This window comes from Chlamydotis macqueenii, chromosome 1 (assembly GCF_036417535.1).
Source record: "Chlamydotis macqueenii isolate bChlMac1 chromosome 1, bChlMac1.mat, whole genome shotgun sequence".
Taxonomy (NCBI): Eukaryota; Metazoa; Chordata; class Aves; order Otidiformes; family Otididae; genus Chlamydotis; species Chlamydotis macqueenii.
The window spans coordinates 194606140-194630197 of NC_141556.1; the positions used below are offsets into that span (position 1 = coordinate 194606140).

The 24058-nt window shown below is 40.0% G+C and overlaps 1 protein-coding gene across 2 annotated transcripts in view; it reads right to left on the reverse strand.

Annotated features, from left to right (window-relative positions):
- NUP58 (nucleoporin 58) overlaps nt 1-20894 on the reverse strand; it is a 37463-nt gene extending 16569 nt beyond the window's left edge. Inside the window, exons 1-12 of one of the 2 annotated variants that reach the window (XM_086739505.1) lie at nt 20592-20894; nt 16594-16733; nt 15259-15294; nt 13607-13759; nt 12436-12570; nt 11591-11701; nt 8626-8650; nt 8100-8165; nt 7134-7308; nt 5780-5859; nt 4977-5095; nt 2840-2922 (exon numbers count right to left, since the gene is read on the reverse strand). In XM_086739505.1, coding sequence (XP_086595631.1) covers nt 2840-2922; nt 4977-5095; nt 5780-5859; nt 7134-7308; nt 8100-8165; nt 8626-8650; nt 11591-11701; nt 12436-12570; nt 13607-13759; nt 15259-15294; nt 16594-16733; nt 20592-20704 — 1236 coding nt within the window. In that variant the 5' untranslated portion in view covers nt 20705-20894. Of the gene's footprint in view, nt 1-2839; nt 2923-4976; nt 5096-5779; nt 5860-7133; nt 7309-8099; nt 8166-8625; nt 8651-11590; nt 11702-12435; nt 12571-13606; nt 13760-15258; nt 15298-16593; nt 16734-20591 lie in introns of both variants that reach the window. The other variant, XM_086739504.1, reaches the window with a different exon arrangement.
- Nucleotides 20895-24058: the final 3164 nt, after the last annotated feature.

The window sequence follows — 24058 nt, forward strand, 5'->3', positions numbered from 1 at the left end:
TCATGTCCAGCTTTCCCTTGCCTATGTCCCTTCCCCCCTCAAAACTCCACCTTCTGTGGCAACACCTGGCTTGGCCTTTTCATCATAAGCCATTTCTGCCTGTCACAGATGAGAGAACTATGGATATCTTACCTAACATAAAAACAATAAATGGCTTCAATTAAAGACCTGATAGAATTATTTCAATCTTCTAACAAAGAATCTTTAAAAGCAATAGATTTATTAAAACCAAAGAACAGTAGGTTCAACTGAATTTTATGGAAGGCATATGATGTCCTGTGTTCCTAGTTAAGGATATGCTTGTTTCCAGGAAGAGGAGCTCACAGTCCAAAAATTCTGACTCAGGATTTGAACAGCTGTAATCCTATGTCTATGAGCATCAGCATGAAACACACAGAAAGAACGACCTCATTATCACATCGAGAGTATTGTCTTTGGAGAGAAAAGACATTTATAGAACTCTGATGAGATTCAATACAATGCCATGCTGAGTGCCACAGGAGCTGACAAATGCCATTAGACACTGCAGAGCAGTTCTTAAGGCTAATTTATGCAGAATGATTTAATTACAATCTCTACCTGATTTGTGCCCAAGCACATTTTGCTATTCACTGGCCTTGGATATAGAATGTATTTATATGTTCATATATGATATAAACATATTTAACAACTATTCCTGTGAAATATGTTTCAGGCCATACTTTTGCACAACTTTAGAGCTTTGAATCAAAGTGCATATGCAAACCAGAAAGCCTACTTCAGACAAAGGAATGAATTGTGGTCACAGGTCTGCCTTAACAAACCATATCACAACCATCAAGGCAGACAGCAGCTTCAAAACTGCTCTCCTAGCATCTCCTGGCTCATAAATTAAAACAGACGGTCAGAATGACAGACCCACTTCAGCAGTATTTTCATGTTTCTGATTTTCCAAAATATCAGCCTTCATGTTTACCCACTAGATTAAATCTCAAAAAAAATTCCCCAAAAGAAAGAAAAATCATAGAATCATAGAACAGTTAGGGTTGGAAGGGATCTTCAAAGGTCATCTAGTCCAACCCACCTGCAAGGAGCAGGGACATCCCCAACTAGATCAAGTTGCTCAGAGCCTCATCCAGCCTGGCCTTGAACGTTTCCAGGGATGGGGCTTCCACCACCTCTCTGGGCAACCTGTGTTCTGTAACTCGCATTGTAAAAATTTTTTTCCTAATTTCCAATCTAAACCTACCTCCCTCTATTTTAAAACCATTACTCCTCGTCTTATCACAACAGGCCCTACTGAACAGCCTCTCCCCAACTTTCTTGTAAGCCCCCTTGAGGTACTGGAAGACAGCTATCAGGTCTCCCCGGAGCCTCCTCCAGGCTGAACAGCCCCAAATCTCTCAGCCTGTCCTCATAGGAAAGGTGCTCCAGCCCTCTTATCTTCATGGCCCTCCTCTGGACCTTCTCCAGCTGGTCTACATCCTTCTTATGTTGAGGACTCCAGAACTGGACACAGTACTCCAGGTGAGGTCTCACCAGGCAGAGTAGAGGGGGAGAATCACCTCCCTCGACCTTCTGGCCACGCTCCTCTCCTCAAACCAACCCCTTAGTTTCAGACAACAGAATACTTCTTAAGCTGAAGTAAAATATTTACTATTCAGTCTCACTAACACGGTACTGAAGACATTGTTACTTAACTTCCATACCAATCCAGCTCTTCATGCTGAAAAGCAACAAAAAAAATGTACCTAACACCAGTGCATGAGTTCCAGCTACTCTCAGGTCTCAGAAGTGAAGAGTCCAGAATGCATTTGTGATCTTTTTTGTGTAATTATGTGAAATTATGGAGGAGCTGGTATCTCCTATATCTGGTACCAAAACCAAGTTAACCAAGAGCAGCACAAATATCTGATGGTAGGTAGCTGTAAACCAGTGAATAATCCTTGCTCATAGAAGCAATGCAACACAAGGCACCTAGTTCATACAAGATTCTCAGTATTAATGAAATTTATTCAGGCAAAGTAAGAAGTTTCAGATGTTTAGAGAATTAGCAATACCAATCCCAAACACTTGTACTTTTCTCTAAGTTTTGGTGGGTTTTTTTTGTTGTTGTTTTTGGTTTTGGTTGAGGTTTTTTTAATTTTTTATTATTATTATTTTTTAACCAAGAAGAGTTCTGGTGATCTCAAGAAAAATTACAGATTGTAGAACACTCGTATTTTGTCAATATGTCCAGAACTGTGAATGAGAAATTCAAGCCCGAGTCCATGATGGAAAAAAAAAGCCTAACTAGGACCTCTGATACATCAGCGTTTTTTTTTTTTTTACAGTAGTTTTTTTTCCTATACATATGACTTTCCATGAAAACCAGTTTGAAAAGAGTTAAGCAAGCCAGAACATAATTTTCACCAAAATTCTTTCATATGTTGAAGAATCTTACATATGAATACCTACTTTTTCTGTTACCTATTTATTTGAGTAACAGTAGATTTAGATAATCTTAGCTTCAGATCAAGAGATCATAGGGCAAAAAGCAAAACATACACACATGAGCTCAAAAGACAGACATTTAAAAAAACTGATCAACAATTAAAAAGGAAAAGGTTAACATTTTGTAACCTAAACAATTGTGATCAGTTGCTATCATCACTATAAGTAAATAATTCAAATTAGACTTCAGCCGAACAAAAGTTACTTTTTTAACTAAAGCAATTCTCCAGGGCAATTTGGAAAATTTTAAAAGCAGTTAATTTAACAGAAGGAAAAAAATAAATACCTGAAGATATATTATATTTTCTAAAAGTGAGTCTTTGTAGTTCTTTCACTGAATACATAGGAACACATCAAAACAGCATACCTTTACATTTTCATGTATTGATTGAAGTTGTGCAGCTAAAGCTACAAATGTTTGATAGATTTTCTGCATAGCCATAGACAAATCTGTAAGAGGCATACAAAATATTGGTAAGTGACAATCTTACTACCAGGAGAAAAGATTTAGTGTTTACACCACAGCAAGAAGCACACTCAAGACACATACAGCACAAAACACAGAAACAATTGCATGAGAACAAGTCAAAGTCTATAAGAAACACACAATTTGACACAAGTCACCCAAGGACTACTTGAAAGGGCTTCAAATTTTATTTTGAAAAGCATTCTTTTCTCATTTGTTTTTACATACATGATAATTGCTTCCCTATTATTCTATCACTTAAAGCTAGAAAATATTATTTAACCTAACTTTATCTAATTACACAAGAGCATTTTACCTCATTGGTTTTTACATAAATACAGTTAAATCAGATTTTCTTGCATTTGTATTTATTTTCCACTCTTTTTGACCTAAAGCACAGTTAGCAGTTCAGTTGATTTTGCCAAGGAGAGAGCAGTAGAATGGAAGCTTTACTTACATTTTAAAGACATGATTAACAACAGGAAGTCCTATTCTAGCTCTACCCACAAGCATATCATAAACATAGAACCACAGTGGGGAGCCTTCTTGCCTACATCAAGTCTTAGATTTAGGACATCCTACTTCCCATGCAGTTATTCAAGTGTTTTCAGTGCACTGACCCAAATAATGCAAAACTTTAGGATTAAAGGGCAAATCTCAAAGGTTTTGGCAAAATGAGGCACCTATGGACAAAGAACGCTTTTCTGAAAGAAGCACTGAATGTATCAAAATGGAGGACAGAAAAGTGATGAAGTGGTCTTCCACTGTGAAAATATCAGCTTCTGCATTTCTTCTGAAGGATGCCTATAAGCTACTGAAATCAAATAGTAGCTACCAAGTTCTTGAAGATATGTAGGTCTAGCAACGATTCTTGAACTAAAAAGGTCTGCCTCTCCATAGGGGAATTTCTCCATTATAATTTGCATTTCCTTCTGAAAAACAAAAGCTGGGGAATAAATCTCATGCCAACCATGTCTTATGGAGGCAGTGGTGTCTATGAAGACTGGCCACAAGTTTCCAAAAAGTCTGGAAGCAGTTTATTGATACTGAACACTAAACATTTCAAAATTCTCAAGACATTCTGGGTCACGGTTTCCTGTACAGTAAAGGCTACATATGCAATACAGTGTTGACTAGATCACTAGATCATTTGCTGACAGTCTGAGTAAGCTGGGACAACAGATTGAGACTTGCCCACACAAGCAAAGAACCTTTAGACTATAACAGAAACTGTGCAGGCATCCCTCTTGTACTCTGCACAGACAAGAAGATCACATGGAAAGACAGAGGACACCCAGGATTCAGCAGATCTTCCATTCCAGAAGCTAGGTCTAGACAGGTCACTTGTTTTTGACATAAAAGGTCCGGCGTCTAGGTACCATCCCATGATGCCAAGATGCTCAAGTATAATTTGGCACAAAAGACATGCACTTGAAATCACTGCTTATTGCAGGACCTGTACCTAAAATGGCCCAAAAGATAAAAATGTCTACGATCACAGGCATGGTAACCAACTAGAAGACTACTGTCCAGAGGTCAGTATTCCCTGAACAGAGAGATTCTTGCAAGATGGAATGATGTGTCAGCAAACAAGACTAAATTTTCTCAGTCAGTCAGACCTGAAGGCAATACCAATAGGCTCCAAACTCAGGAAAAGTTCCCATTTTGATCTGGAGCTGGCAGAGCAGACATCCATGGTTTTCTGCCCACTGCAAGAAGGTGCCAGACATCAGCCTTAAAACAGCTAGATGCTGAAGGGAGGGTGATGGATATAGTGGATGTGAAAACAAACCAGGCTTATAAATTGCACCTCAAGAACTGGATCCACTTTAAAAAGCTTAAGAACCTTTATGAATTTAACCTTTAATTCCAAATCTTTACACTGAACAACTGCAGAATCTATCTGAACACTTATTTCTATACATAAAAAAAGAAAAGCCAATAATAGTAAGAGAGGAGGTTAATTACTAAGTTTTTCTTATAGCTGTAAGATTTCTTATTTTTTTAATGCATAAAACATTAAAATTGAAACATTTACCTTGTGGAGTTATGTGTGAATTATTTGCTTGAGTAGCAAGATGATTTTCCAGTTCTTCTATTTGTTGCCTGTATTGCTGTAGCTGTACTTCAAATTGCTCAACCAAGATTCTGAAGTAGCTAGATGAGTAAAACAATGAAATTGTATAATTAAACTTCACTAGTTTGCCACTTTTTAAAGTTCTGATCTATATTAGCTGCCATTTTCATTTAATTAATTGCAACAATTATGTTCTATTACATTATTGATGTCCCTCTACTAATGGAAAGAGATTAAAGACTGTATTTCCTGTCTATGAGATAAAGATAAATTAAGTGTTAAGTGTAGAAATAAACCACTGATTCTATGAAACATTCCGTACAAGTGCTATCAGAAGCAGAAAAAAAAAAATTCATATTCACAGAATCATAAAATTGTTGGAAGGGACCTTTAAAGGACATCCAGTCCAACCTCCCTGCAATGAGCAGGGACATCTCCAACCAGGTCAGGTTGCTCAGGGCCCTGTCCAACCTGGCCTTGAAAGTTTCCAGGGATAGGGCACCCACCACCCCTCTGGGCAACCTGTTCCCATGTTTCACCACTCTCATAGTAAAAATTTTCTTCCTTATATCTTGTCTGAATCTGCCTCCTTTTATTTTAAAACCATTATCCCTTGTCCTATAGCTACAGGCCCTACTAAAAAGTTTGTCCTCATCTTTCTTATAAGCCTCTTTTAAGTATTGAAATGCCGCAATAAAGTCTCCCGAGTCTTCTCTTCTCGAAGTTTTATTATTGACTATTTTTTGTGAATAACAGTAACTCACTCTGCTGGGGCTGTATTTTCATGCTGGAGACCAGGAGGAGTTTTCTGTGTTCGTAATGCTATTTCTGCATTCTTTAGCTCCTAAATAAATAGGGAAAATCAATAAAAGATAAGCTTTTGTATGAAGCATTCAAAAAGAAAAACAGATACAACGCAACTGTTCATTCCCATAAAGTATTTTCTTCATATATTTAAATTAACACTGTGATAGAATCTGACCAGAAACTCTTCAAATAAATAGACTGACAGAAAGTTGGAGAACTGCAAATACCAACAGAAGCTTGGGGAAGGAACAAACAACAGTACATACTGCAAGCACATTGAGCTCTCAGAAGTTGAGAAAATATTGCCCTGAACTGTCAGAGATAAAATCTAATTTGTATTGTACTTCAGAAATACTGTTTCAATTATTAAGGACTACAGGGAAAAAAATGACAGTCAAGTGCAAGGAAGTAACCCATCTAGAAGAGAAGAAATAGAACAAAAAGGATTATTTTGCCTTTTAAAAAAGATTTACCAGTTCAAAAAATGCCTCTCTTTCTACGGAAATTATCTTTTTATGCATAATAATTACAGCATACAATCCTGTTTAATACTTTCTAATAACTCTACCATCAAGAATTTCTCAGTACCTGGTTCTACAAGTTCTCAACTGAGATTTACAGAGATAAGAGAGTATCAGTAACAAGCTTTAGTTTTCACAGAAAACTGTTGGCAAGGCACAACTATAGAGTATTTCCTTTTGGCTTCACAAGATACAGGAAAAACATATCAACATTTTTACTTTATAATAAAATACAGCAAGCAGTCCTGACATGCCAGATGAAATAAAAAGTGATACAGAACTTAATTTGAAAAGCACTTGCATCAAAACTGGTTGCACAGTTAACATGCAGACTGGTGGACAGCGTTGTTACTCAAGTTCACAAAACGAGTACTAGTCAGTTGCTGAAATGCTTCAGGGTGGTTCTTCTTTGAAGAGTCAGAAGAAAACATGCTTGCATTTCTGCTGCTCCAGAGGCCAGCATATTATTACAAATATGTCTTCACTAGCAGATGAATAACTGAAACTGAATGAAAGTGGGCACACATTGCCTTCTGTCACCTTTGCTATGTAGGAGTGCTTTCCTGAATGTCAGTAATTCTATTGCTGGTGTATTTATCGGAAAATACTGGCATCACAGATTTCATCTTCCCCAGTAACTTCAAATAGATCAGAAGGGATTTCATTTTTCATTTTGTTTACAACTGTTTTCGTTTGAACATGTTAACTTGACTGATAAAGAAGGCTAGTTATCCTACATGAAACAATCAACATACAAACTCTACATAATAAAATTTATGTTCAAATATACCTGTGCAGTTTCCATTTTGAGCTTGTCAATATTAAGAGTGTTTCTCTGTAATCCACTTGCAACTACAGACAGAAGTTGTTTCAAAGCTTTAATGTCTTCTTGTACTTTAAGCATTGCTTTAGAGGACATTCTACTAATTTCTTCCTGAACTTGTTTTTGTTCCTTCACAAATTTCCTGGGGAAGGTAAAAAAGAAGGGAGTGAAGAGGAAACAAACATAACACATTGAACCTGAAGTATTCATGTGTTAATCTCTTGGTCACATTATTGAAATAGCTATTATTTTTTTTTCAAAATCAGGTACTGAACAGTAAAGTTACTGTATAGCATAGCATTATCTTAACTCCCAGCATACCAATACTGAAAAAAAAAAAAAAATTGCAACCAAAAAATCCCATACACTTCAATAGTTTTTAAATATGTTATGCTGAACTCTGACAAACTAAGATATATATCTATTATTATATATATATTATAATAATAGTATATAGCATCTATCTAGAAGTGATTACTACTTTGAACTCACAAATACAATGACACAAAGCCTCTTAAACTAGTCTACAATCTGCCTCAGGGAAAGCTCTGCTGCAGTTCTCTCTACTCCATATGAGATCCACAATCAACGTGCAACATGGACATAAGGTTCAATACTTACTATGCATGTGCAACAGGCTTAGTACTCCTAGGGCGAGATGGATCAGACTAAGGACATATTTGTTGGGCATGCTCATTAGCGTAAACGCATGGGGAAAATGAGGGTTAAAAAAAAAAAAAAAACAACCCAGCCTAAGACTTCAGCTACTAGAACTACTCATCTCCTCTGTTCCCAAGATTAATCTGTCAAAAGACCCTGGGCTACTGAGTTATCCTGCATGTAGCCTGCAGTAGGCTATTTTTGTCACAGAGCATTGACAGCATCAATACTTTAGCTATTTGATACAACTATCAAATAAACAACACTACTTACTGTAGATTTTCTACGTCTTGACAGATTACTGGAGGTAGATTTTCATCCTTTAGTGCTTTGCTATCTCTACGAGAGATGATGCACATTTAGATGGTATTTAAATACTGTCAGACATTTTTGCATGACTACTAAATATCATGAAAACATTCAAGTGACGGATTATACACACCATACATGCACCCATTGCATGTATGCTGCAACTAGCAATGATTTGGATTCATGCACACAGATACTATGCCAGGGTCCAAGCCTGTGGTGTAAGCACTGTACAGATTTACATAAAACATTTTTCAGACCACAAGATCAGCCTACAGTAGATGTCACATAAGCTCTAGGTATTGCATTTGATGGGAAAATTGCAATGTTTGAAATGACGAATGAACCACCATTACTAAATTGGCCATATTGCAAAAGTTGGTTATTTGCATTTATGCCTTTTTCAAGATCGAAGTAGTATAAAGACCAAGATATTTAGTTTAACTGTTTTCTAATAAGACAGGGAACATGAAGAAAATCAGACACTTACTCTGGTCTTGTTCCTGTTTTGTCACCTAGAAAATAAAAACTAGGTCAGAAATAAAGCTCTGAAGAACAAATAAAACAACTTCAATGATATTTTAGGGAAAAACTAATGACTACAATCCTCTTGATTTCTCTTGATAAGAGAAACAGACTAGTCTAGCCATAAAAGAAATAAGATTTTAATTTATTCCCCCTGCAAAGATAAATATCTTTTCAAGAACAATGGTTCAACAGTTGAGGTGCAAATTTATTGGCACACAGAGTAACGCAAAACCTCTTGTGCCACTATGCAAGTCACTACAAATGCATAAACAACTGCAGTTGCGCAAGAAATCTGTTCCTGCTTATGCAACCATAACTTAGATCTGCATGGACAAAACGTTCACGTGTCTAAATTCAGCAATAACAGTCTCCTCTCAAATATGGAAGTTTGCCCCATTGAATTTCCCCAATAATTCTGCTATTGTATTAAGTCCAGCAATGAATGAGGTTTTACAGAACTGAAGATATTACTGCTTACCTACCACCTACACACTCCAAACTATGCATCTGTGGATCAAGATGCTAAATGCCTCTGAGTAATAGAACAGAGCTGAAAACAATATCATGCATAACACAGGTCACAACTAGAAATAGGGACAGTAATCGCATCCCATAGCACAGCAGTCTGCTAGGAAGAACACTCACTCAGAAAGCCCAAGTGGGCTTCATCTTCTTGCTGGATGCAATTCACATCCTCACTTCTCTCTCAGTGCCAGCAAGGCAGAAAGCAGCTATGCAAATAATGCTAGTGTCACAAACATTTTAAGCTGCACAAGCCAGTGCTCCCACCAGCAGAAGCTGCCACTTTTAGAGTTGACTTAAATTGTCTGCAGACTCTGTCACCCAGTACATTAGAGAGCCTGTAGTTTCACAACCATTCCCTATGCCTTTTGGTAAGGTGGGGGGGGGTGTGTGTGTGTGGAATCTACCAAAAAAGGGAGTGGGGGATAGGACTCCTAAATTTTTGAGTCCTTTCTCTGGTGATAACCTAAAAATTACGCAGAGAACTTCAGTATACTTCACTTTCTTTCTCCAGTCACTTTTTTCTGTACACCAGAACAATACTTACAAACTAAAAGATATAGATCTAAAATCAGATTCACTACTTTCTGGGGAAGCGAGTGCTCCAGTTTTTGGATTTTTTACATTCTTTTTAGTAAGAGGAAGGATGTATATGAGGAAATGTATGTATATACATGAGGAAAATACATATAAGAATAGCTTCTTTTCCTCCAGTTGTATTTTAAAGAAATACTGGACAGTCAGTCTTCAGTCTCCAGAAGAAAAAGCTTTTATAACCAGTTCCAGAAAAGAGAACACAGGTGCTAGTCCCTATCTGTCCTGGGACTCCTAAGGCACTTTTCTTCAGTAGCCACATCTTCTTCCTTTTCTTCAGGAAGGAAAAGAAAAAACCTCAAAACCATAAAACCACCACCCTCAAATCTTAACACAGTTCCTCACATAGCAGTACAAACAATTGTACTGACAGAACTGAGCAGCACATCGGGAGGGATATTTGTCAGATGTGCTTAAGCCAGCACTATCCATTACAGGAAACACTCCTAAACTAAAAGCCTAGAATCTAAATTTAAAAAAACAAAACCAACAAACAACAACTCAGTCTCCTTCAAAATTTCCCACTGCTTAGCTAAGGGATCTCTGCTTATTATCCTGACAACGGTCCAACTCTCCCAGTTCCACCATGCAACACATGAGGACTTCAGGGACTTATCTAAGTTTACACCCTAAGAGCTGGGCAAAACAATTCTGAGAAACGTCGGACTGAAATAGATTCCGAGTCTGTGGTTCTCTGGTGCTCATTTTAAGATACTCTTATACTACAGAAGTGTTGCGATGCCCTAATATTATAGTAATGGAAATCTCATAAGAACCTAGGAGTCAGAGCTTTTTCATCACTCTCAGTTTCAGCAATAAACTCCAAAAACAATCAGTATCATGCAGAGCGCTCCAGTTTGGACAGTCAACAAGCCATCTCTTCTACAAGTATGAAGAACTATGTCTCCACAACTTACGTCACTCTGTAAAGATGATTTCATAGAATTTCTACAGTTCCTTCTCTTTTAGCTATTGGTATACCTAATTTAAAATTTGACTCCTGAATGGCATCAAAAGATTAAATTGATTCCCCAGAGAAAACGGCACATTTTAGAATCAGCATTTGTTAAGCTTACTCTGGAAGTACAGAACTGAGACAAATTAATAAGTGTCCATGTCTCAATGCTCACTATTCCCTTACTTAAGTACTTCAAAGCTATCAGAGGTGAAGTTTTTGTAAAAGGTTTTAACAACCTCATAGAATGTATTAAATAAAACTATGCACCACCAGAAAGCTTTGAAAAATAAAAGCTAAAAATAGGACATATTTATTGTACAGGCTTTTGAAAAAAGAAACCAAGTTTAAGATCTGTTACAGTTAGAGAAAGCTGGTTTCAAATGAGGAGTACTCGTATTTGCAATGGGAGAAACATAACTTAAACATAACTCTGCTCCCCCCCTCTAGTGGCTATTTGGCATATAGCTGTTCAGAAATCTGCCATGGCTTTTCAGGAAACGGTCCCTGTGAGTCTTCACTTCCGAAAGCCTAATGGGTTTAGACCCTGATTCTCAAGTATGATATTGGCTTAAATTATAAACTTTGAAATAAGTTTATCTTAAAGCTTATTGGCTTACACTTGAAGTTGTCAGTTTTAATTCCACACTCCTAACACAATGAAATAAAATAGTTTGTGTTGGAAGGGACTTTTAAAGACCATCTAGTCCAACCTCTGTGCAAGCAGCAGGGACATCTCCAACCAGATGAGGTTGCTCAGAGCCCCGTCCAACCTGGCCCTGAATGTGTCCTTTCTGTAGTGCTTTGATTATTTTCTCAATTTAAAAAAATTGCAAGTGTTTTAAAACAAACTTACTCTTTTTGTCTGAAGAACTACTAAAATCAATGCCACCAAGACCTTCATTGGCAGTAGTTGAAGGAGCTGCAGTTGTCCCCAGAGTCAAACTCAAAGCATTCTGTCCAAGTCCTACAAGAAACCCAAACAGAATTTCCACACTTAAACTGTTCATAATTAAAACTTATTTTAAACTAAAAGTACATAGAATTTTGCTTGCAGTTTCAGTGTCCATTTACATTTGGATTAAAAAAAAAATGCAAAATAAACAGAGAAGAAAACAGAGTGCATGAAGTTTCATACAACTGTATGCAAGTGTTTTATGTAATTTCTTCACATTACTAAGTAGCCACTTAGATAGCTAACTTATCATCAGTATCTTAAATATTTTTCTGTTTCATTTAGAGTTTAAGAGCAGTGTTACCAAGACTACACCACAGTGCAACAAATTTTTCCTCTAGGGCTAAAAAAGTATTGTCATTTCACAACTGCCTGTCTAACAGTTAAAGATTTTCTTTAGACCAAAACCCACCAAAATAAAGAGCTTGCAACTTCTCCACAGTTAAAGGAGATACTCATATATCATTGCCCTCTCCCATTTATGACCAGCTTGAGTCAATTATGGCAATGACAAAGACTTCCTTGTGTTTTCATTTTCAAAAAAGTTAAGTACAAGTGAATTTAAGAATGAGAAAGAAGCCAACGATTTCAGATTTCATTTTTATTGTCCATGGATAGCAACACTGTTCAAAATTACACTCTTACAGTTTTATACAAACGAAATCTTAGATTAAGAATGTATACAATGACACATTGAATGTCAATGTTTCAAGACAGAAGGAGGAAAAAACTAAAATAACTTTCACCTGTTGCTGCTGTGCTTGTACTCTGGAAGAGTGAGCCTCCTAAACCTGCTAAAGCTCCTCCTAACGAAAGGCCTGCAGAAGCAGTTGTAGTCGGAGCAGTTGTGCCACCCAAATTTAATGTAAAGCCAGTAGTTCCTGCAGAGAAAGCAAGCCAGCTTCATACACATACTGCATTCAAATACATTCACAGATGAGCTGAAATAACTGAAAGGTCTGAACAGCATCTTTATCACAACTGGATAATAAACTCAGTAACCGTTTATTTCCTGCAGATTTTCCAAACAAAGCCATAGAGACTTTTGAACTATATGTTATTTGTTCCACAATATCACAATCTTGATTAGTCCATATTTACCTGCAACTATATAAAATTTCTGAGTCCCCCAGAACACTAGAGAATCTAAAACCTGGTGCAGAATTTACTTCCCAGCATAATAGATCTAACAAAGGCTATTGACTTTTTGTGCCAAAATGCTGATATGTTAAACATTAAAATACTTTACACAAGACAGACAATACAAGAACATTTTCATGGTAGTTTGAGCCTTTTTCTGGAATTAAGCATCCCAGCTTTTGGTAGGATACGGAAGAACTGAGTAGAGAAAGACTACAGACATAAAGGAACAGAGCACAGAGGCACAGATAGCTGAACTCAAATGTAGACTCTTAGGGTTAAGAAAAATTAATTCCAGTCTTAATCACCATCACACACAGGACAGTTTAGCTAAGTTAAATATGATGGCAACTGTGTGCCAGTATGAGAACTGCACTGGAAAAACCTTGTTTCTGCTACTAGTTAAGCATTTCAGGCCATCTACAAAAGGTAGCCATTTTCCAAACTTTTCAGTTGTACAAATAGGAAGCTTTTGAACCTTCAGTGGGATTAACAATAACAAAATAATGATTTCACATGATGAATCAGCTCTTGCTACACTTCTAATGACTTAGATTATATGCTGCCTATATCACATGGTATACTGCCCATACATTTATCTGTATTAGCGTACCCAAACTTAGAACTAATGAAGTCCAATGACCCTTAAAGTACCATAAAATGATGTAAATATTAGAAAAATATAGAATGTAGAACTGTTACCATAAAGTTGCACTGTTAAAAAAATCAAACACACTTCCCCCCTCGCCAAACCCAAATCTCTAAACATTTTCCTACCTGCTGCGGGAGTCGATGTAAGAGCAGATGATAACGATAGGCCACTTGCTGAGGTAGAAGTGACAGGTAAAGCAAATGGCGTGGCTGAACCTGCCGGTTTGTTGAAGCCTAAACTAAAGCCTGTGGTAGCTGCTGATGTGGTGGCAGGTGTGCCTAAAAGAAACCCAAACCCAATTATTACTCTTAGAACATTCTGTTTGAGAATGAATGCTCAACTTACTTTCTCTTCTGAACTATTCCCATTTATCCATCATGAGCACCATGGCACGTAAGATCACTCACATCAAGGAAAATATCCCCATAGCACCTTCAAATACATTTCAAAAGTCAACATTTATTGCACGGGCACTTTTGCTCCAGAATTCCTAGTGATTCAATGGGGTTTAAACATGGAGTGGCAATTACATCTACCAGTAATCTGAAAAAACTGTTTAAAAAACAAAAGAGCTTCCACCAAGGCCATCTAATAGATTAACCAAATATTGGTAAATGGAGTTATAAACAATACTGTCCAAAATACAGACTAAAAATCCTAAATTGGACGTGCATACCAAAATGAATGCACATATCCTTCCAATTAGTAAACAAGAATAATACGTTGAGATGTTATTCCCTGAAACTTTGCTTCTGAACGCTTTTAAAGTAAAGCAAATAAAGATTCCACTTCCTGTTGTTTTTGTGGGAATACATTTTACATTCTAGAATCCATATTTCAAAGTAAAGGAGGAATGTGCACAGAGATACACAAACCACAATAATATGCCTAAGAAACACATACTTGGTGTTCTCAGTAACTGCTGTGCGTCTGTTTTGGATGACATAATTTCTTTCAGCTATTGAAAAGAATCAATGTTCATCTGCATAGTACCAACTGTCACATATGATTATGCATCGTACAGTCTGTTCTGGGCTAGCTGCTGCTCCTTGCTTCTGCCCATTTCATTCACTTTTGCCCAATACTATTTTTTCCTATTTATTCATAATACAGCTTCCTAAGTTCTTGGACTGCAGTCTGTCTCGTAGCAGCACCCCCATCCCCAACATTTGTGACAGTCAGGCTCAGTTTCTCTTCAGACTTCAGTTGCTGGTGTTTAAATAGAAAAAAGAAACCAAATGCCACAACTGCCCACATATTCCTATATTTCTAACCAGCCGAAAAATACTCATTAAAGTCTCATTAAATCAGTCTAAAAATACTCATCAGAGAAACAAAAGTAAAATATCCCAAAGGTCTGTTCCCAGTTCAACCCTTTTCATTCTTATAAAAGAGGTAATTACCAGACAGACCTGTTCACATAAAGTTCATTACAGCAAGAAATTCTGTATGAAGAATTCTTTGATAACATATTCTATCTCCCTTCTGCTGAAGGATGAAACTCACTAGGGGGACACAAATATGAAGTCTACCTTTTCATTATGACCACTGTCACTGTTGTACAGGAATGGAACAATCCTTTAACAACAAATAACAGTGCCCAGAACTGCAGGGCTCCACTCTGGTTTGCAGACTTAGAATTTCGGCTGCAAAGCAGACTGCAATTAGTAACAGGGAAAAAAAGCTCACATATGACCACTAACTTCCACATCACGAGAAAGATCTAGCTGCATTTTTTTTGGCCTGTATAAGATTAAAATCCAAATTAGGTCCTTACCTAGTGTCAGTCCTGTAGCAATAGTTGTTGCTGTTCCTGCTTTAAGAATGAAAACAAACAAACAGAGTAAGAATAGTAACTGAAGACCACAGAGCAGTTATGATAGCAAAAAACACGAAACAAAATGCTGAAATAATGCAACATTTTGAGACAATATGTAGACTATTATACAAGTTTTTCCTGTAGTATGTTGAAAGCAAAACAACATTAACATAGAAAACAGTATTTGCAAGCACCAGCAGCACAAATCGAAACATAACTGACTTCAAGAAATGTCATTTTTCTTCATAAGAATCCACTAACAGTGAAGCTGATGTTAACACAGCAGTATAGCAAGTTGTTTGAAACTTCAAATAAATGAAGGTAAATAAATATATGGAAACTAGTAATTCTATAAAGTATTTTTTTTCCAGCCATATGGCAGTAAATAACATTGGCATGTAAACCAGCAGCGTTAGAGTATAACAAGGAGGATTACAAAGTCCAAAGTCTCTGTAAAACCCTGCGTCATGATTCAGGGTTTCTGCTCCACTGGTAATTAAAAGATTATTTTGAACATAGAGCTGTGCCATCACATATTTAAAAAAAAATATTTAATTAGAAGATCAATCATTGAGAACTAAAAGAAAATTACCCAAATGTCGCCACAGTAAAACAGGCTTGCAATCTACTGTTGAATTTATTTCTAGTAGATTGACTCTTAGAACTTCCCCTGCCTACTCACACAAGTGTACAAGAAAGACCATTTTGTCTAGTAATATTGAAGCCAAAGTAAAAGTCATTGTTATGTCTGCATGATGTCTGAAAAAAAAATACCTCCAGTCAGAAAAGTTTTATTCTTTTGCACTCCAATACTCCTATAAGAATCTGTATGTTCATGGCTGAATTAGAAACCTAAGAAAATATCCATAAATTTCTTTACGCGTATTGCTAACATTAAAAAAACCCAAACAACAAAATCAGAAATGTTTACTGCAGGATTACAAACATCACATTACAAATACTAATAGTCTCACTGTGTTTTTAAATATTTTTCAGATCAAAATATACTGTGTCTTAAATCGTAATTTTGAGCATCTAGATGAATAGTTAATTTCTAGAAAACATCAGGATTCAAATTATGGAGCAATTCACACACAGGCCGAGGCACAATTTTCTGGTAACTGTATTTGTGCTTCCACGCTATTGAGTGAAGCCTTTTTACAGAAATACGCAAGTAATACTCTGAGCTACTGTAAAAAAGTAAGCACATTATGATGAAACAGTTTTTGTGTACATATGATATATTTCTTCACTGTCGATTCAAGTTTCCGCTGTGTAAGATTTTTTTTCTACCTGTACTGGTTCCTCCTAGTGTAAAGCCAGTGGCTGATTTTGATCCAAAAAGTCCACTCCCAAAGCCCACTGAAGGAGCTGATGTAGTTGCTGTAGCAGTAGAAGACCCCAGAGTTCCAAAATTAAGTCCTCCTGTTGAGCTATTACAAAATAAGATTATTAGTAATAATTATCTTTCGAACAAAAAAAAAAAATCCACCCCCCTCCTTATTTCAGTTTCTTTCCCATGCCATCATTCATTTTCCTGAACCACACACAACAGGGTTGGACAAAACAGAGTCCAAGCTCACTGCCATCAAACAGAAAGTTTATCTCCCTGTTTCCTTCTACAGCTCCAGAACTCCCACTGTTTTCTGACACTTGATTTGAGCACTTGTTCAACTTCTTGCTGAGTTGATACATCTTGCTGGACCAGTGGGAGATAAGGACTTTTCTCTGTTAGATAATCTCATTATTTCTGCCTAATCATTCTCCCAGAACTACGAAAATAGGAGAACAAATGCTAGAGGCAACAGGAAGATGATAACAAACTGGCAAGAACAACTTTTCAAAGCAGGTTACAAGTCCAGTTAGACACCTTTGACCAGAAACCTCAACCAATATTACTTTATTTCATTCTACAGCGGTAAGCAGAAGACATACAACCATTCACATCAACAGCACAACTTTGCCCTGTCTTACCACCAAAACACACGGATGCATTAACTCATTTTCTAACCAAAATGCTATCCCTCCCCACAGGTGCAAACCACAGAGGACCCATGCCTACTATATTTTCTTTTCTGACTGTATACTTGTCAGAAAATTACAGAAATAAGCTTCCAGAGCTATTTTCACAGGTGAAAGGGAAGAGAGAGGAAGGAGACAATGAGAGATCAGTCACTATCAGGAAAATTAAGCCTTTTAAAATTTATTTTGGGTAACCACACATTTTAGAAGTTTCATGGCAAATGGAGAACAAGATTTACATTTAGCAGGGAATGCATTGAGTTACTGTAAGAAAAAAAAAAAAAACCACAGAGGAATATAATAATCATGATTATCGCTAACCAAAGAAATTACAGGTACTAACAGCCAAACAAGTCTACAATTTTAAAAATTTTGTTCTCAAATTGACAAAAAATCAGTTGAATAATTTATTTGTAGCAACTTCCTACTCCCATTTGTGAGCCTTTTTAGAAACTAGATAAGTTTCTCTAACTTAAAAATAATTTTACAGAAGTACAACAGTAGCACTGAAACAAAATGCAATTTAGACTTCAGGGTAACAGTTGTCAAAAGTATTTTGTTTCAGATGTTCAATATTCTCTCATAGTTCCCTTATCTCCTCTCTCTTTTTCTATGAGGTCAGTTCCTAGGCATAACAAATAAAACACAAAAGTAAAAACTTAAACAAACAAAAAAGGGGCTACAATTAGCTTTTATATTAGAAGTTTTCAAAATATCTACAAAACTGATTGTGCCAACCCAGAAAAAGTTGGTTGCAAGTTCAAAATCTAGGTGTGAGTTATTCTTAAAGTAGTAATTCAGGAAGTAGACTGGCCAAGAAGTTTAGACAAACCCACTAATTGTCCAGTTCACAGGAGCCAAAGCATTTCAGCTTTCTTTACTCACAAAATTTCAACATACCAAACTACAGCACCATGACCTAACCGCTTGTAGACTTGAGCTTACAACATGGTGCTTCTCAGTAGTCAAGAGTTTATGTTTCTCATATTTTTCCAGTACAGACAAAGATGACACTTCTGTGCAAATTCTTCTTGTTTCAGGATCCCAGTACAAGAAAACTAAGGTACAAAGCATGCAATTCAGTACTATGGGACAAAAAAATAAAAACCCCCAAGTAAAATGAAATGGCATTTTGTTTGTTTGTTTAAGACAGAAAGAAACCAAAATGTAGAAAGAACTAAAGCAACAGCAGTGTTCTCACCAACTCTCACCAGGAGAAAGCACGTGCCAAGAAGGACTATCTGCTCTCCACAGATGGAAGGAAAAGATGCTCAGGTCACTGAAGTCAGGTCTTAACTCTAATTTTCAGAACTAGAACAAAGCATTGCACCTGGCGAAAGCATACTATAGACAGCACTGAGTAACAAAAAAAAAAAAAAGAGCATGAGTACCTGAGCAGGAATTGGTGCAATGCACAAATTAGGTAGGCTGCCATACCACATAGGCTTTGGGCCACCAGAACATAATCTTTGACTGGTTACACTAATCACTAATACTTATGTCCAGGCCTCACAACAAATCCCCTTTTCTCCCAACATCTGGTGATATTGTCTTGGGTCCAGCTTAGAACAACAGCTTCTTCTTATAGTCTCAAAGATGTTCTCAAGCAAACCATCCCACAGGGATGCTCAAGATTCTTTCGCCAACCATCCAGGAGTAAAAAGGCCTTTTCCTCTGTGATATTCCTTGACCAAGAGCCCTGAAGACTCATCCTGCTTGTAAGAACAAATACACGAATAAAAATGCGAATATCATACTGCTACTAATTAGCACCTGTTAAGCTCTAACTTATTATTTTTAAGAGATTAAAAAGCCAGCTAGAACAACAACAAAAAAAAAACCCAAACCAAACATAAAAATATTTAAGTTCAACAATCAAACTTTAACAAGTGTAGATCAACAAGAAAAGAAGTTTCCCTTGTTTCAGGCAGTACATTTAGAAGACTGGTTTTGAATAAACAAATATTATTTTAACTTGCTCATTTTAATCACAGGAAACCTGCATTAAACAGGCATGAAATAAAATAAACTTAACTCCTTACCAACCCCATATAAACTTCACTGTGGGGGTTAAAAAACCAAAACAAACCAAGCACAGGCAACACAAGAATGTCATCAATCTGTCACGATCTCAAAAGTAAGGGTATTAGAGAAGACCCAGAAACCTTGTTCCCTCTCATATGGGCTTCCAAAAAGCAATACTGCCATTTAATCCAGAGATACTCTTTCAGATGCAGATATTCTGCTCCCTTCCCCTCACACCACTAATTCCTGACAATTCTGACAGACAAGTATTTTTAAATATATCTGCTTCAGCTGAAGTTCCTTTGAGTCCCTCACCCTGCCCATTTAGATTATATCACAGCAATCAATTTTGCCTGATCAGATTTGGGAGAAACTCTGACAAAAAACTCCACTAAAACAGCCCTGATCTTCAACAGAGGCAAGCAAGTCAGAAAAAAATAATCTCTGGTACTACAGTTGCACACAAAAAGAAATAAAAATGAGGAAAAAAAAATCACAGCAACAACAAAGATTTACCTATTACTCTGAGAAACCTAAATACTAATTGTGCCTTTCGTATGCATTTTTGGGCACATGCACACCAAAGCACAGCAAAATTACTTTACTCCAAGACACTGTACACCGAATGCAAGGTTATCTGCGTCAGAAAGGATAAGATTGCACCCAACTTCAGGGAGAAAAAAAGGAATTTCACATTCGAACATTAAGCATTTGGGCTCTGACATCGACGAGTGTCACACCACACACACAAGCTCGGGTTGACTGCTGAAATCTGGCTACGCACACAATTCACGTTCTGTGTTCAGAACGTTAGAGCCAACGGTGAAGGGAGACACCCTGCTCCGACAAACCCAAAATAAAGCAGAATTAGGAGAGCCTCTCCCTTTACCATTCGCTGCTGAACAGATCGGTCCCCACGCCTGCACTGACGAAGCGGCCCGCGAAGCAGATGTGGCAGGAATAGCACCCCTGCACGCCGGGCAGCCGCGGTGAAGCCGGTTCATCCGCGCACCGAGGGCTCTTTCGGCCAAGAGTGCCGGAGCTCCGGGCCCCTCCGGGGGCAGCAAGAGAGGCGCCGAGACCCGCGGCCTGCGCTTCCCCCCGCCCCGCAGCACTCACTCACATACACGCGGGTGCCGCCCGCGGTGCGACGGCGGCCTCGGCGGCCCCAGGCCGCGGGAGCCCGGGGATAAGGGCCTGCGGGCAGGGCCGAGACGGGCAGGGGTTGGGGGACGCTGCGTTACCTCGGCGTGGCGACTCCGAAGGAAAAGCCGCCGCCTCCTCCTCCTCCGGTCCCGGCTGCGGCGGCCGCCGCGGAGCCCAAGGTTCCCGTACCGAAAGAGAAGCCCGCAGACATGGCGGCAGCGGCGGGAACGGCCGGAGAGCGGGGCTGGAAGACGGCAGCGGGCCCCGGCGGCAGGGGCCGGGGAGGGCAGCGCTGGCAGCCTCCTCGGGGGGCGGGGGGGGGGGGCGGCAGCCGCCTCCTCAGCGCCGCATCACGCCCGGCGCCAACTTCGAACCGAGCGGCGGCAGCAAGCGGGCGGACAGCGGCCACGCTCCCTCCGCGCGCCCGCCGCAGTGCACCACGGGACAGCGCCGCCGCCGCGCCGCCCGCCGGCTCTTAAAGCCACAGTAACGTGCGGGGCGGCCGGAGCCAGCCACCCCCCGAGGCCCTTCGTCTGGTCACCCCGCGGCCTTTGCGGAGGTTTTGCGACGGGCCCCCTGTTGGCCCCGACGCCTGCTCCGCTGCTGCGGCTCCCCACGGCTCCTGACGGGCAGACGGGACAGGCTGTGGTACCTCAAAAGTTACCTCCAGGCGACCAGCCAGGAAGCAGGAAACAGCTCCAAAGCCAACTCAAATTCCATGAAAACCCCCAAACCCCCTTCATGTCAGGCTGAACCTAGGCCTGCAGCCAGCACACCGGCACACGGCTCTCCTCTGCCTCTCCAGGGACCCATCATTTTGTCACGCTGTTGTACAAACTACAGCACCTGAATATCACAATCTCAATTGCTAATTACTGTTCGCGTTGTCGCTGCCGGGCTGTGCGGGCCACAGGGCGCTGTGTGAAGCTGCGTAAATGGTTCCATCCCTGCCACGAGTGGTCGCTGGATCACGACACAGCTTGTAGAAAACTGGGGAACTGTAAGAAGCCACTGCTGAAATGCAGGGGAGTTTCTCGGAGTATCCTACACATCACATTTTCTCAGGAAAAGGCATTACTAGATTTTCCTTTTAAATCAACCTGATAGTCTAGGTGAATCATAGTGCTATGAAAGATTTTATATGATTACCTCCAGATTTTCTCAAAGCATCCAAAACAATGCAAAACCCTCTATAGTCTGCTGCTCAGTGCTGTGGCTGCTGAAGACTATGGATGGCCGAGAGATATTATTTACTGAAAAGATCTTTGAGATTATTTATGGGTGACTGGATTGCTGTCCTTTACACAAGGCAGAGCTTCAGGCACATAGTTAAATGTAATTTGTGATGTTCAGTCCACGTTTACTTATATATTACGTGCACATGCGTATCTTTGAACATCTTTAAAAAATGAAAGCCCCAAAACTGTGAAAATGTTAAAGGCCATGTATAGAGTGATTTCTACAGAGTCATTTGTCAACAAGTTCTTCTGAACTGACAGGCCACGAAGTGACAAGGCATATTGGCACAACAGGAAAAGGAGACCTGTCAAGGAAAGAGTGATGCCTTCACAGTAGGATTTTAATAACTCGTGACGGTCTATGAATGTCACCACTCAAAAAACTTTCTAAGTTCAAGACCATGAAATCTGTATGTTAGTAAATGAGGCTGATTTTGTATAAAAACTGTCCTACTGAATCATTTCAAATTTAGATAATAGTAATGAAAATAGCAAGACTTACACAGCCCATTCTGCAACATTTAAGCTAAGTTTTATCACGTCTCTGAACTACTGTACAGCACACACAAGATTTTTGTGCACTGGCACCCACACAACTGTGACATGGATGAGTCACTGCACTATGCAGCTTGCTACTTTGTTCCTGTACAGCCTAAAACTCCAACCCCCTCCGCTCCTCACACTTTTACCAACAAGTTCTTACTACCGTAAGGCCTTTGGCATCATCTCCCATAAGATGCCCAGAGAGAAGCTGCTGACATATGGGCTGGATGAACAGTGAGGTGGATTGAAACCTGGCTGAACATGGGAGCGCCCACAGGGAGGTGATGAGTGGCACAAAATCGAGTTGGACGCCAGTAGTGACCCAGATCCAGTTCTGTTTAACATCTTCATTAATGACCTGGATGATGGGGCAGAATGTACCCTCAGCACGTTTGCTGATGACATCAAATTGGGAGGAGTGGCTGCTATGCCAGTGTGTGGTGCTGCTATCCAGAGGGACCACGACAGCCTGGAGAAATGGGCTGAAAGGAACCCCTTGAAGTTCAACAAGAAGTACTAAGTCCTGCACCTGGGGAGGAACAACCCTGGCCACCAGTATATGCTGGGGGCCAGCCAGACAGAAAGATACTTTGCTGTAAAGGACCTGGGGGTCCTTGGTTGAACATAACCCAGCAATGGGCCCTTGCTGCAAAGAAGGTGAGTGGCATCCTGGGCTGCATGAGGCAAAGTATTGCCAGCTGGCTGAGGGAGGTGATCCTTTCCCTCTACTTAGCATTTGTGAGGCCACACCTGGAATGCTGTGTCCAGTGCTGGGCCTTTCAGCACAAAGAGAGACATGGATATACTGGAGAAAAACCAACAAAGGGCAACGAAGATGATGAAGGGACTGGAACATCTCTTCTATCATGAAGAGCTGAGAGAGCTGGGACTGTTCACCCTAAGGATGAGAAGGCTCAGGGTGATCTCATCAATGTGTATAAAGGGAAGGTGCACAAAGGATGGAGTCAGGCTCTCATCAGTGGTGCCCAGTGAAAGGACCAGAGGCAACGGGCATAAACTGAAACAGAGGAGGTTCCCTCTGAACATCAGGAAAGACTTATTCCCTGTGAGGGTGACTGAGCACTGGCACATCATCTAAAAAGGTCATGGAGTCTTCATCCTTGGTGATATCCCAAAGCCATCTGGACACAGTCCCAGGCACCCAGCTCTAGGTGGCCCTTCCTGAGTAGGGGGCTGGACCAGATGCCTCCAGAGGTCCCTTCCCACATCAACCCCTCTGATTCTACAATACTACAAGAAAAAGGACCATCTTCCAAGAATTTCACCATTCATAAGACTCATTAAAAAAGACTGAAACTTCCCATGCCACAAACAGAGGCCTGGACAAACACGGAATGGCTTCTTCCACACACCTATGTCACCCCACTGTGTGCCCTCTCCTCAGGGCCGGCTGCCAGGCAAGGTTTCATGGCCAGTACTGAGCTCCGTGGCTCCCAGCAAAGCAACCACAGCCCCTTTTCCCCCGCTGAATCTCACAGAGAATCTTTGAGGCGCTGCGGGACATAGCGCGGCCCGGCCCCTCCCCGTCCGGTCGGTCCCCACCGCCGCATCTCAACGCTTCACGCCTCGGCCGCGCCCCCCCAGGACATGGCGTCGCCTCCCCGCGTCCCTGCGCGCCCGACCGCGCATGCGCGCTGTCCGCGGCGTGGCGGCGGCGGCGTGTCCTCCCGCCCGCCGCAAGGGGGCGCTGCAGGGAGCCAGGCCCGGCTTTGTTCCGCCCCCGCGGCGCTCTCGCCCCGCCCCGCCCCGCCCCGCCCCGGAAG